Source organism: Echeneis naucrates, chromosome 19 (genome assembly GCF_900963305.1).
Source record: "Echeneis naucrates chromosome 19, fEcheNa1.1, whole genome shotgun sequence".
Taxonomy (NCBI): Eukaryota; Metazoa; Chordata; class Actinopteri; order Carangiformes; family Echeneidae; genus Echeneis; species Echeneis naucrates.
Window position 1 is genome coordinate 8,935,094 of NC_042529.1, and position 13,435 is coordinate 8,948,528.

At 41.5% G+C, this 13,435-nt stretch overlaps 2 protein-coding genes across 2 annotated transcripts; one reads left to right on the plus strand and one right to left on the minus strand.

Annotated features, from left to right (window-relative positions):
- The first annotated feature begins 496 nt into the window (after positions 1-496).
- prodh2 (proline dehydrogenase 2) lies at positions 497-3,899 on the plus strand. The gene is made up of 10 exons (XM_029528207.1): positions 497-712; positions 927-1,117; positions 1,276-1,402; positions 1,813-1,884; positions 1,972-2,052; positions 2,167-2,310; positions 2,424-2,590; positions 2,717-2,824; positions 3,310-3,398; positions 3,730-3,899. The coding sequence occupies exons 1-10, from the start codon at positions 497-499 to the stop codon at positions 3,897-3,899; spliced, it is 1,365 nt and encodes a 454-aa protein (XP_029384067.1).
- Positions 3,900-4,676: 777 nt separating this feature from the next.
- eif3c (eukaryotic translation initiation factor 3, subunit C) lies at positions 4,677-13,114 on the minus strand. Its single transcript, XM_029527607.1, has 23 exons — positions 12,979-13,114; positions 11,985-12,102; positions 11,837-11,902; positions 11,557-11,746; positions 11,301-11,426; positions 11,027-11,078; positions 10,536-10,660; positions 10,258-10,385; positions 9,848-10,001; positions 9,602-9,705; positions 9,051-9,192; positions 8,645-8,770; positions 8,281-8,374; positions 7,812-7,999; positions 7,439-7,663; positions 7,114-7,305; positions 6,696-6,867; positions 6,450-6,609; positions 6,211-6,276; positions 5,940-6,027; positions 5,652-5,817; positions 5,348-5,389; positions 4,677-5,054 (listed from the first exon to the last, which is right to left on the minus strand). Exons 2-23 carry the CDS (start codon positions 12,080-12,082, stop codon positions 4,975-4,977), a joined length of 2,784 nt encoding a protein of 927 aa, XP_029383467.1. The 5' UTR covers positions 12,083-12,102; positions 12,979-13,114; the 3' UTR covers positions 4,677-4,974.
- Between the last annotated feature and the right edge of the window lie 321 nt (positions 13,115-13,435).

The following is a 13,435-nucleotide window of genomic DNA, read 5'->3' on the forward strand; positions in this document are numbered from 1 at the left end:
ACTGCACCTGCTAAACTTTATCATTTAGGTCTTCTGAGAGTCCCCTTTAGGAAGGAGGGTAAGGGCCCTTTTCTTTTTCGAATGATTTATTATTTATATCGTTACTTATGCCTGTGCTAACTTTGAAGACTTGTCCTAACACCTAACTTTTACTCACTGATCTCAGTGTTGTATTTTAATGATTTTTCTTTTACAGTTGAAACTGTCAGTGTTCACCTTCAGCTCCACGTAAAGACACTGCTCACTGTATAAACTGCTGTTCCTTGCACAGGTTGGGACATGACAGGATCATCACTTGTTCCTGAGCTGACCACTCGCTACGATAATGCCTCTCTAACACTCTGGATTATTGCATTTATGCTTCACCCAAGCGTCAGACACTTCTAAGCAGAGGAGACACACTTTAAAATTACAGCAAAGGAAAATTAATACGTACCCTTCAAAACATCCAAGTTATTGACATATACAAACACTCGTATACAATTCTCCAGGCGCCATGCTGTGTTTACGCCTGCGCCCCTCACTCTCTCACCTTCAGTCGCTGAGACTGCTGGGTACTTCGGCTTCAAGGACGAGGCCCAGCCTCCTGTCAGCCACTCTGGCCTTTGATGACCCCAGTGCCTTCAGGGTGAAGAGTTTCGGCGAGCTGCTCCGTGCTATGGCCGTCTTCCAGTTCTGCTCCTTCCCTGTGCTGGTCAACAACTGTGGAAAAGTGAGACGTAATAAATACATCACTGAGCCTTGGACATTGAAATCATTTTCTTTTCTTGGTTTATCTTTATCGAGAGGCTTGTCAGTTCTTGACAGGTGATGCAGTGTAATGTTGCACAGTCTGAACTGAGTAGCAGAGCTGTAGGGTCGAAAATCGAATGGAAAAGCTCCTGTGACTTTTTCTGACTCGTCTATTTCATCTCTTCATCTTTCAGCTAATGTCCATAGCACGCACCCTCCTGGGCAGGAGGGGGTTCTCCTTGCTGCTGCGGCCCACTGTCTACGCTCAGTTTGTTGCTGGGGAGAATGAGAGCGAGATCTCTGAGTCCATGGAGAAGATGAGCGTTCTGGGGCTGAGGCCCATGCTGGCTGTACCTATCGAGGAGGATCTTGGAGAGAGTACTGGGTACTTTCTCACTTTCCCATCGGCTCAAATGTTTTCTTCAGGTTTAACTGAAGAGGAGGAATAACGACCATAAATAAGAAGTGCATGCAGAGTAACTGCTTTAACATGTTTGAGTGCGAAGTTAAGCATGGCCTCATGTTACTGTCCATCCCCTCCAGAGAGAAGAGATATGACGACAACATGGAGACCATGCTGGAATGTGTGCGAATGTCTCACAGCAATGCCTGGAGCAGAGACCCGATGATGCAGCTGAAGATCACAGCCCTGCTCAGCCCAGAGCTGTGTGTAAGATGGCACTCACCATCCGTCATGTTGTCAAGGAAATTACTGTCATGCCCATTTTCAGTTAAACTGCCTCCATGTATTGTCTGTGCTGCTCATTCATGAGTGTCGCTGGCGGCCCAGCTGACCCTGGACCCAGTCCATCACGGGAGAGCTGGGCTTTGATGTGTCAACTATCAGTATAACAATGTTTTTGTTAGAACAAGCTGTTTCTGAGGCCACATGTGAACGCTGACACATTGTGTGTTGAATCAGAGCCAAACAGCATGTGGTTCAAAAGGGGGAGGGAGATAAAAAATACAGTTTAGTGCTCACAGCTGTGACCCTCCCCCGGTATTTCCCAGCGACAGCTCTCTTCATGCACTGAAGACAGTGTACTGTGCTTAGTGATCATTTTTACTGCTTGTATCAAGGTTAAGCTCACAGCTCTAAATGCCCAACAACTGTATGACCTGAATCTTGTTGTGAGGGCCATGGATGGAGAGGTACGTCTGTGTTTCCCCAAAATGGCCAAACATACACGCATATATTTATGAGTTGATGCCAAGTGACCTTTGGACCATCTCTCTCAGCCAATCAGCTTCCCTGGTTTAGATGACAGTGAAGCTGCCCATTTCCTCTGTGGTCTTCACAGACTCAACAAAATAGCAGAGGTACACAATTCAGGCCTGATGGCGAAATCTGAGCGGCATGGGAGCACATCGTCAAAATGCTCCTGGACTACTGTACAGTGTCGTAGTGTCGCATCTTTTTCTGGTCTTTCTTAGGCTAGTGTCAACAAAGTCAGAGTCCTAGTTGATGCTGAGTACACCTACATGAATCCTGCCCTCTCTCTTGTCACCATGGCGATGATGAAGAAGTTTAACAAAGATGGCGCCTGGATCTGGAACACATATCAGTGTTACCTGAAGGCAAATATTATTTCTTTCATTGTTTTTTTTTTTCTACAAGTAATTGCCCTGAATATTGTTAGACTATTTTCTCACAGGCAGATATTATCAGAAACTTTTTCTGTGTCTGTCAGGAGTCCAGGTCCCTCCTGTTGGAAGCTCTGTCGCTGGCCAAGAACGAGGGTTTCTCTCTGGGAGTCAAGCTGGTTCGTGGAGCCTACATGGACAAAGAGAGGAAGCTGGCAGAGAAAGAGGGACGTGCGGACCCCATTCATCAGAGCTGGGAGGACACCAATGACAGGTGGAAGGAGGCAGCAGCTTTCATTTGGCATGACAATCACACATGAAGTACATTAACTGAATTAACATTTGCCTTCAGTGAACCTGACTCCCTACACATTGAATCTGTTCACTTGTGTCAGAGCAGTTATAACGGCTCGCTGGGTGTGATGCTGGAAGTCATATCCCAGAAACCTGACAACAGAATAATAGTTGCCACTCACAACGAGGAGTCAGTGAGACGCGCTGCCCAACGGTGAGTGAAAATCAACCTCAGAATATATGAACCTGAAGTTAACTTACCATGACCACAAAGCTCCGGTCATTTAGTTTTGTGTTGAAATATGTGTCTACCTGCCCAGATCTTACCTTCAGTTGAATATTACTTAATGCTGTGTCCCCCCCCTCTAACTAAACTATAACAATAATAATAATTTTGTAGCATAAATTTGTTTTGCTCTGGTTTACAGGCATTACTAGTAGAGATGTGAACAAAAGTCTTGGAGCTTCAGATATTGGCACTAAATAAAAAAAATATGGTTGCGGTGAAATCAGTTCCTGTGTCATGAACGAGGAAGCAATCTTTTTCATGCCTATTTTGTGCAGGTGAAACTTTACTAGGTGAGCTGCATCATGGGTACTGTGTGTCAAGCTTTGACACAAGGCCACAAAATGTTGTGCAATTCTATTATCTCTAACCCTGAAGTTTATCTTGTGATACTTTGTGTGCATCATCTGCAGAATGGAGGAGTTGGGGATAGACAGAGATGGAGGTTCAGTGTGCTTCGGGCAGCTGCTGGGAATGTGTGATCACGTCTCCCTCACACTTGGTGAGTTGGTTCTTGTTGGCCCTGTGTTTTATTCAGCAGCACCCTGACCTTCAGGCCTAGGTGTTGACCACCTATTTGAAAAAAATCCAACTTCAATAGGTTTGTTGGAAGAGAGGCACTAAATTACATGCTGCTGCTTCTTTTTAAAAAGGAAGGAGGGATGATCTGGAATCATCCCAGTAAAATCACAAAATAATGTGTGATTTCTGATAGAGAAGTGCATTGAGTACACTATTTATTACACATCTTTGTCTTTAAGGAGATTTCCATGTGGTTTTAATGATAATATTCACATGTATTAGTCATCACATCCCTCTCCTCCCCCACCCAGCAAAGGAAGGTTATGCTGTGTACAAGTCAGTGCCGTACGGCTCAGTGGAGGACACGCTGCCCTACCTGGTGCGCCGGGCTCAAGAGAACCGCACCGTGTTGCAGGGTATCCGTAAAGAGAGGGATCTGCTGAGGCAGGAATTCCGACGGAGACTCCGTCGAGGCAGCTAGAAGACCCCCATCACAACGCTGAGAAAACAGATTAGGCAGTGGTGTTGAGAGGGTTAGTGTCGAGACTGCTGGGGAACAGAAATCACTCAGGAAGAATAAGGTAGGATAAGGAAGCCACAAGGGAACACCCGAACAAAAGAAAAGCTTAAATCCACGTAGACTTGCATATCTCTGGATCAATATGGTTGTAATACTAGATGAAAGCTACACGCCTCACTGATGTTTCACTTTAAGTACAGTATGGGTAAACCGAACAATTTCATGAGCTGTGCACAACTCACATTTCAAATCAATATTGTTCCCATAAACTGTCAACACTTTTCTTTACACTGTCTGCTCTGCTTAGTGATCCAGACAAAAACTGTTTCCTACAGTGTTGTGCAGGTTCAGTGTTAATTTTAATTTCCAATTTAATTTTTAAAAAGGCAATTCAAATGATTTATCAGATTCCCATTTGCTGTCAGATAAACCTACTTATGAGCTATTTAACAAGAACAGAACATGACAACTGCTCGTTAGTCTTTGAGACTCACTGATGTTTTGTTTGTATGACCTCACAGCAGAGTGCTGACAACCAATAAACACTTCACTTTAAATATCAAATACAGTTCCTTCATTTTCTACATCTTAAATAGCATTTTGATAAACACAGGTTATCTAATGTGAAAGTTTTAAGGATAGGAAAAATATATTTCACAATATTTTTTAAATCCTCAATAGCACGATTTCTCAAAGGAGGATGTCCACGTACAGGTTCAAAAAAGATAACTCAGAACATACTGTTTGCTATTGTTTATTTAAGTATAAGTCAATCAATACTTGACATGTTGCCTGACTGCGTTAGCACAAGCTAGGCCTTTATGGTACAATTGTTTCGCTATCAATGAACTTAAAACGCTTCATGTACTGGAATATCACTCTTACAGTACTTGAACTGTGATGACTTTCAGCTGTTTCAAAATCAGTTTTGAGTTAATAGCACACAGCCAAGTGCGAAGACCAAAGACCCAGGTGGTTGTTGTTATGGAATGAAAACAAGCTCAGGTGGCGAGACTGAAATTCACATGTTCCAAGCTCAGTAGTTGCTTTGGTTTTGATTTCTGTAGCCTCCTCGTTGGTATCCTGACTGTTTCTGCTGGTAAGAGCCTTTCTGATCTGTGAAGGTGCAAACAGGAAAGCGCAATTAGACGTAGTGCAACAGAAACATATGGAAAAAACAAAATAAACAAAACAAAACAAAAAAAAAACAAAAAAACAAAACAAAACAAAAAAAACCTTAAACCCGATTGGTTCTGGTTCTTCATAATTCCATTATTTTCCAACTCTTAACCTGACATTGTAATGCATTACAAGTGAGTTAGTGATTAAATATAAACACAGTCAGCAACATGGTTAACAAGCAAACAGTCTGTGCTAGATCTGAGCAACCTCAGTGCAGTTTCACGTACCTCTCCCATAGGATTGTTTCTGTTGGTAGCCACCTTTCTGATCTGTAATCACAACAACAGCCAGTTAGTTTTTTTTTTCCCCGTAAAAAAAAAAAAAGAAAGACAAAAAAAAGTAGAAGTAGTGAAAAAGAGCACTAGTGATGTTGGTGAATACAAAAAATCAAAAATAAAAATAAAGGACATAAAGCTTTGGAGAAGTACTTATGGCCACTGAAAAGCAGAGTGGTTGCACTCAAATATAAATAGGATATTTTTAAGTTTAAAGTAATAGTTTATTGGTAAAGACAGTAAAGTCTAAACGCACCTCTGTTGAAGTAGCCTCCATAGACACCCTGTTTGAGGTCAAAGACCCGCTCATTGTTCTCCACCAAGTTGCCCAGTTTCTCTGCCAGCTGCAGCGCCATGTTCTGCAGGGATGTGGGCTCTGTACGGTGCATCACAACAGTCTGTGTGGGCTGGTCAAGAGATGCCTGTTGGGAGATGAACATGATAGAGAGAGGAGGGAAAAAAAAACATTAGGTCAATTTTAACAGAAATTGGAAACAAATTGAATTCAAACTGCTTCACAGCACCAACAAGCCATGACACTCACCATCAGCTCCTCATTGATGATCATCTTGCTGATGATGCTGTGAACTGTGGGAATCTCCAACTGAAACATCTCAGATAGAGTCTCCATGCTGGAGGAGAAAAAAAATGACATTGATACTTTATTCCTAGTAATAAACTGTCACGTTGCCATTGACCTTTGTTCCTTTATCTGATTTATGTTAACACTGGTATTCAGAGTACTGCCTGAAATGAGAGTAACTAAATTCTGTAGTATTGACCAACACTTGCTGTGCTCAGTATCTGGTGATTACCTGATGGAGTCGTACACACTGCTGTATGTGAACAGGTAAGTCCTCAGTGACTCCTCTTGGATCTTCCTGTAAAATGATTTCAAATGAGGTTATATAAGGCAGCACTATAGATTCTCAGATCATTCAGACTAACTTGTTAGGCATCCCAAATCTACTAACTAGGATAATCACACACCAACTCAAGCCTGAAAGATTACACATAAATTTAGTGGTGGATGATAATGATGGTGTATTCTCACCTGACAAGCATCTCACGTACACGCTGAGTCTCAGGAAACAGGTCCCACACTTTACAGTTCATCTTCTCATTGATGATGAATGAGTGGCAAGTACGCCAGTCTCCCATCTTCATGGCCTTGCTGGCGGCCACAACATGCTCCCTCATGCTCTCTGGGGGTCCTGGAGGACAAAGGCAGCTACAGTTACCTCCTTTGGTATCTGTATGAATTAAACGTCCTGATGTGTAGAGATGACATGTTGCTTACCCAGCAGGGGCTGTCTCTCTCCCACTCTGAGCTGGTGATGGAACTGCTTGCTGATCATCCTGCGGCGGGCGTCAAACTCATGAGCCGCCATGTAGGGAATTTCCAGCAGCATGGCTGACACCAGGTACACACACTCCAGCAGCTCCAGGTTGATGTGCATATGGAATGGCACCTGTTTGGGGGGTGAAGTCAAAGTGATGTTATGATGGGTGTCATATTGTGTCACATCAAGCCCAGTCTTACAGTGGTAGCGGTACTGAAGTTCTTGTGCCTTCGGTCACAGCTGGGTCACATGAAACAATGAAAAACCTAGTGATTCTACTTAAAAAAAAAAAAAAAGTTATCAAACCTAATTATCAATTAAAAAAAAAATCTACCCAAACGTGATCAAAGATTTTCCTGCTTCTGTAGGACTCACTTGTCTTCTCTTTTCAATCTTTTCCTGCTCTGCGTTCCTCTCCTGCATGTTCCTCATGAGCAATCCCTGACCAAGGAGCTCCTTGGCTCGGCCAGAGGACTGGATGTCCAGCAAGGCATTGTGAGCATCTTTAATCATGCCCTGCCTAAAAGCGCAAATGCCCAGTTGGACCATGGTCCTGTTGTACAGGATCTAAAAAAAAAAACAAACAAAAAAAACAAAAACAAAAACAAAAAAACAATACAAAGAGGGAGTTAGTTTTCTCCTTTGTGGCTTCTTATTATAACTAAATGAGTTCTGATTAGTGTTGAGTCCATCTGTCTACCTGTACGGGTGGGTCAGCATGCTGAATGTTATCCTGCAGGTGGCTCATCAGCATCAGGTCACGGGCCTGGTACCAGCGTGAGTGCAGAGCGTGGTGGTAAATGTGGCAGAGGATAGCACAGGTACGGATACGGTCGGTGCGGTCCTTGGCGTAGATGAACTTGCAGAGACGGTCCATGATCACAGCACTGTCCTCCCCCTCGCTCTCCTCCTGATCCTGCTCAGACTACACAGCAGATTCCACACACTAATTTACAAACAACCTCATAACACAACATGGTACATGAATTTCTTTGCTTGAGTACTTCATACATCACACATGAGATGTTTTGATATTTATGATGTCTGCTGCATCACTTCTGTACTTTTCTCACCTTGGACTCTCCCTGGATGCCCAGGCTGCGCCGGTGAGCCTTGTAGTCAAATTTGTAGTAAGTGTGCATAATCCTACGTAGATAAATGCGGCAAATTTCTTCTGTGCTGCCTTTATTCTCCAAGTAGTTGAGCAGGCGGTCAACGATGCCACAAACACGCCCTTCATCTTTCAGATTATCAACATATTCTGAAGACGAAACACAACAAATGAGTTACTAGATCAAGCTGTTGGACTGGGTTATTTTCTGGATAGGGTTGCAAAATTACAGGAATTTTCAAAGTTGGAAACTTTCCTTGGAAATCAACAGGAATATATGGGAATCTGTGCATGGCCTTGCATTACCCTTTTTTTATAGTTCATTTCCAAACTAGAAACTCAAAATTTCAAAAATACACGAGTCAAAACTTCCATGACAATTTACTGGACTTTTCCAACCCCTATGCAACCATATTTCTGGTATAGCTCACCTTGTGAATGGGGATCAGTGTTCTGCATGATCTTGGTAAATTCTTCATCCATCCTCTCTACAAGTGTCAAGACACATCCACGCACTCTGAATGGCTGACAGACACAAAATAAAGAAATACATTTTTTGTAATGCCATCTTACATCTGGGCTTTCAAGACACAGTAACACAGTATATAATGCATATACTAATAATTAAGCTATTGGAAATTAAAATGAAGCAGACATCTCTGTAAGGCCATGGATATTGCAAAATGGAAAATAAAAATATAGAACTGAGAACAAAATTTTGGATCATTTGCTCACAGCCAAAATGAGATGACATTCAATAACACCTGCAGAGAAAAACAAAAACAGAAGAGATACCTGGTCAGAGATACCCAGATTCTCACTGTCCTCTGCGATGTTCTCCCCAATGAAGATGTTGTTGTTCTCAAAGAGGATGTCCAGCAGCTCGTCTATACAATCCAGGCACTTCTTCCACATATCAGCCTAAAGACACAGTCAGAATGATTTGATAGACTACTCCTGGGAGTAGAGTCCAATTTTTCAAGTAAAAAAAAGAAAGAAAGTAAACCGAAAACTAAATGTATTTTACTGGATTGAGGCATGTGTTTTGATTACTGGCTCACAATTGGATCATTTATAATGTAATTATTAGAATAAATTAAAATAGGCCAGAAAATATAAATATGCACTATTTTGTGCAAATATTCTACAGTAATTGTTCAAACTTCTTAATGATATAACATTCAGAAAAATAAGTTCTTACCTTCATGAAAGCTGCTAAATTGGGGTTGTAGTCATAAAGAGAGGCAATGATGTTGAACTTAATTTTGACCAGGATACCTTGGCCCAAGTTATTCTCAGCAGCAATGGCTGCCAGAGCATTTAGTAGTTCAATCTGGGCAGCCCTGTTACAGGTGGAAAAAAGAAGAACTAGAGATTAGAGAAACAAAATGAATATATTTTGAATTTAATACTGAATACATAATTACATGATTTTAGGGACTGTCATTGTTCTTCAGTACTTAATTAGGACAACAGATTTCAATGCTAATGATGACTAAGATCATGTTGACAACAAATTAAAAATTGCCTGCACTGACCATTAAAATGTTGTCACAATTACATAATTTCTTTCAATTTATAGCCCAGTAAAAATTTTAGCCTTTACCTCACAGTTGCTTTGCCCATAAATGTGTCTATGTGCAATTTATTGAAAATAAATGTTTACTCATGCTATAAGCATTACTGATTTGAATATTAGATCCTCATACCATTTTTTATGATGTGAAGCTATAGTGAATCATGCAGTTTTACCTGTCTGTTCCTTTTTTGCCTCTAGCTTGCAGAATCTCATTCAGCTTTTTCACCACCACTGCTGTATTGATCTCTGTGCCTTTGGCAAACATCTTGGGCTTTTCCTGGAGAATTAATAAACATTATATATATATATATATAAATAAAAGATAAATAATGATGTGGCCATCCCTTGTTCCATTTTATTTCAACAACAATTATCATGATGCCAATAAATCCTCAAAGTTTTTATCGCATTCTCTTTACCTTGACTAGAGGGACACCTCCCTTGACCTTCTCCCATCCTCCCTCAACCTCCTCTCCTCCCTCCTCCTCAGCCTCCTCCTCAAGACGGTCTTCTCTCTTCTTCAGTTTCTTCTTCTTTGGAACCTTTTTTTCAGACTTCTCAGTCTCCTGGGTCCTGAGGATGGATGCAGTGTGTCGAGTAAGACATTTTAAAGTTTACATGATGGTGTTGGGAGGGGAAGGAAGAAGTAATTCTTTGACTTTGGCTTGATAATATTAAATTTTCAATGAGTTAAATAGTTAATAGTCTTTAAAACACCAAAGAACTTTTCACCCATGTGAAAAAACTAACTGGTAAAGATACAGCACTACATATGATATGATTTTTTCATATTGTGAAAGTGAAGAAAGTTGTACAGAGAGAGACTAACTTCTTAAGGAAGACCATTGCCAGGGAAGCACTCTTTCCCTCCCCTTCATCTGAGCTCTCACTGCCACTGTCTATTGTGTCTGAGCCCCAGTCTTCATCATCATCCTCTTCACTAGAAGAAGACTCATCCTGAAAAAACAAAAAAACAAAAACAACTGATTAAGAAATGTATCCTCAGAAGTCTTTGTAAATCACTTGTATGTATGTATGTATGTATGTATGTATGTATGTATGTGTGTGTGTGTGTGTGTGTGTGTGTGTGTGTGTGTGTGTGTATACCCCAGATCCCTTGGCAGACTTGAGGAACTTGCTGGCCTCTGACGCAGCTTCAGGCTTTTTCTTCAAGAAGGCCTTGGCTGACACGCCTTCATCACCTCCCTCTCCATCACTCTCAGAAGAGGAGCCTTGTGGAACAGAAATTAGGGATGAATTTCAGAGATGATGCTTACACTTTTCCAGCACAACCATTGCCTTAACATCCACTTGTGGTCTTGAGAGTTTAGTATGAAATGAAAAGCAAAATTGAAAATGCAATGTTTTTTTTTTTTTTGCAGACATGGACCTTTGTGGATTTGACTGAACTCTAGTCTTGGATCATATTTGATCATGTACAGGTAATAAACTCTGAAAAGCTTCAAACCCCACCCATATGGAAACATATTTCACCCAGCAGCTGACGTTAGCATGAACACTTGTCAGTTATTCAATTGCTTGTTTGCTTTTATACAGTTCCTGGATTCAAAATAAAAACAGATAAAGTTTAAACTCACCAGAATCCTCTGGCTCCTTCTCCTCCTCTTCATCTGCAGACTCCTGTGGGTTCTGACAGAAAGAGAAGACATTGAGAAGTTAACTTAACTTTGATAAGTCACATTGTTTATAGGGCAACTCAGTGACAGTAATGGCCGCGCGCTACATATAAATCTATTCTGCAGACTAAAGCAGCTATCTTTTAGTGTGAAAACACTTTTTGATTCTTTGATTCAGGTGTTTTTCTCTATGATTTGAAGCATAGAACCTCTGAGGGAAAGTTTCTTTATTTACCTCCTTGTATGAAGCTATTTCTGTTTCATAATCTCTGTTGTACTTGCGGATCTTCTGACGCAGTGTACTGAGGGCTTTTGCATTGTTTTTGTTCATCTTCTTCTTGCCCTCCTTGTCCTCCCAAAGCTGGAAAGAAAATAATGCTGTTTATTTCTACATTACTGCAAAGGTGGGCACAGGAAATAAAATGACTGCATTAAACGAATTAACATCCCAATTTACAGCTGGCAAAGAAACAATGTGTTAAATGATATACCTGGTTCAGGTAGTCCTCCAAGTCAGCCAGAAGGCGGATATAGAAAGGTGGAACACCCTCTTTGTCCACTATATTTTTGCTTTTGAGGAAGGCTCGACATAACTGCTCAAACTCCTCCAAACATTTGGCCATGTCACGAATCTTCATAGCATTGCGGATGGTCTTGATGAGATTGGTCAACTCCTCAAATCTGAAATTTAAGAATTAATACATTAGCAAACAAAAACTAATAACCTGTACAGATATTAAAAGCATGTTGCTTATAAGGGACTACACCAACCTTTTGTCCTTGGCACTGCGCACCACTCTCTTAGTGTCCTCTTCATCATCACTAAGAAGCAACGACCTACGAAAACAACATGGATGTGTGAGATTGCTATGAAGAGTGACATATTAGCCCTGAAAATTTCAGTGAAAGTTGGACTGACTGCTTGAAATTTGTCCCAGGTGCTTTGGGGGTGATCTCATCACTGGATGAAGACTCCTCTGACTCACTGTCAGACCCGGTCGCAAAGAAACGAGACATTGCTGAAGGAAACTGTCAATCTGTGAAGACAAAAATCACATGCATTAGAAATGACATTAGTAAATTACAGTACATTGGAGGACATCTGTGCTATAAGAAATTAGAACATTTATTTTTGCAGAAACTTGATAACAATTAATAAGTTGTGGATGAAACTGATTTTCTTAAAATTGACTCAATGAACCCTAACCCTCATTATGTGGTTTTTGCAGGTAAAAGTAAATTCCGGTTTAAATGGGTGGATTTTCTTCCTTTCCACCTTAAATACGAGTTCTGAATAGAGCTGTTGAACAATGCAACAACACAATAACTGGAAAAATAACTTCATTCTTACGGTAGTAACGTAATGCTGCGTGTAAACCATCACAGCACCGTTTTATTTTACTGCGCTGTTGTGTTGTTGACTAGCCAAAAACAAACTGATGCTGCTCTGAGACACTTCGCTGTGTTCACAATGATAACCTTTTAAGAGGTTGATTTGGTGCAGTTTGACATGCTTTGTATCAAAAACAAAAACAACCGGGGCTGCTGGCTGATTTGGTGTCCAGCCGTCTGTATGGACAATGCAGCGGCTATCTTCAGCTAGCTAACGTTATCTAGCTTTGACAGATGGATCGGCTTCGGGTAGACGATGCAGTTACACCCAAATACACGCCAGTGTAGATTATCCTAAACCGTTTTAAAGACCCCGCAGGGTATAAAAACGACGAAATATACCCAAGCAAGCCGCCAATCCGCCGCTTCGTCACGTCTGACACAGCGCTAACTAACGTGGCTCGGGGTCTGTTGCTAAGCTAACGTTAGCAGCGGGCCGCTCCGCATGTGTAGCCGGCGACTTCGCCTCCACAAGGCCGGTAATTCCCGCACAGTGCGATAAAACACGGAGTCACACTCACCTAAGTCCTCCACAGAGTTATCCTGCTGTGTGTCTGTCCGCTACGAATCGTTATAATATCCAGTTTTGCTACGCGGCGGCCACAGGAAAAGGCGTGCGGCAGCCTCGCCGGGTACTTGCGTCAGGAAAAGGAAGTGAGCGGCGGACCGCTGCAGCTCCACAGCCGGATCAGTGACACCGAGGCCCGGCGCTGCTGCCTCCTACAGGCCGGCCAGGTGGATGATAAATCACAAAGCACTTTTTATTTCAATTTGCCCACATTTGTATTTAAGTTTCCAGTTGGTCCGTATCTTTAGTATTTGTTTTCCCTTCACATCAGAAGGTATGTTGCACATATTAAACACGCGCACTATCACCGTTGTCCATAAATGGGCTTTAATGTTTAATCTCTTAGTGGAAATAAGTCTTTTTTCACATTAGATCAACAGATTTTACAACAGTAATAACTTCAAACTTGT

Coding starts and splice junctions, on each gene's coding strand:
- prodh2 (XM_029528207.1), top strand. CDS start 497: ATGCTGTGTTTACGCCTGCGCCCCTCACTCTCTCACCTTCAGTCGCTG. Junction 2,591..2,716: donor TGGGAGGACACCAATGACAG/GTGGAAGGAGGC, acceptor GTGTCAGAGCAG/TTATAACGGCTCGCTGGGTG. Junction 2,825..3,309: donor GTGAGACGCGCTGCCCAACG/GTGAGTGAAAAT, acceptor CATCATCTGCAG/AATGGAGGAGTTGGGGATAG.
- eif3c (XM_029527607.1), bottom strand. CDS start 12,082: ATGTCTCGTTTCTTTGCGACCGGGTCTGACAGTGAGTCAGAGGAGTCT. Junction 11,427..11,556: donor TGGAGGACTACCTGAACCAG/GTATATCATTTA, acceptor TTTTCTTTCCAG/CTTTGGGAGGACAAGGAGGG. Junction 6,610..6,695: donor AGAGAGACAGCCCCTGCTGG/GTAAGCAACATG, acceptor TTTGTCCTCCAG/GACCCCCAGAGAGCATGAGG.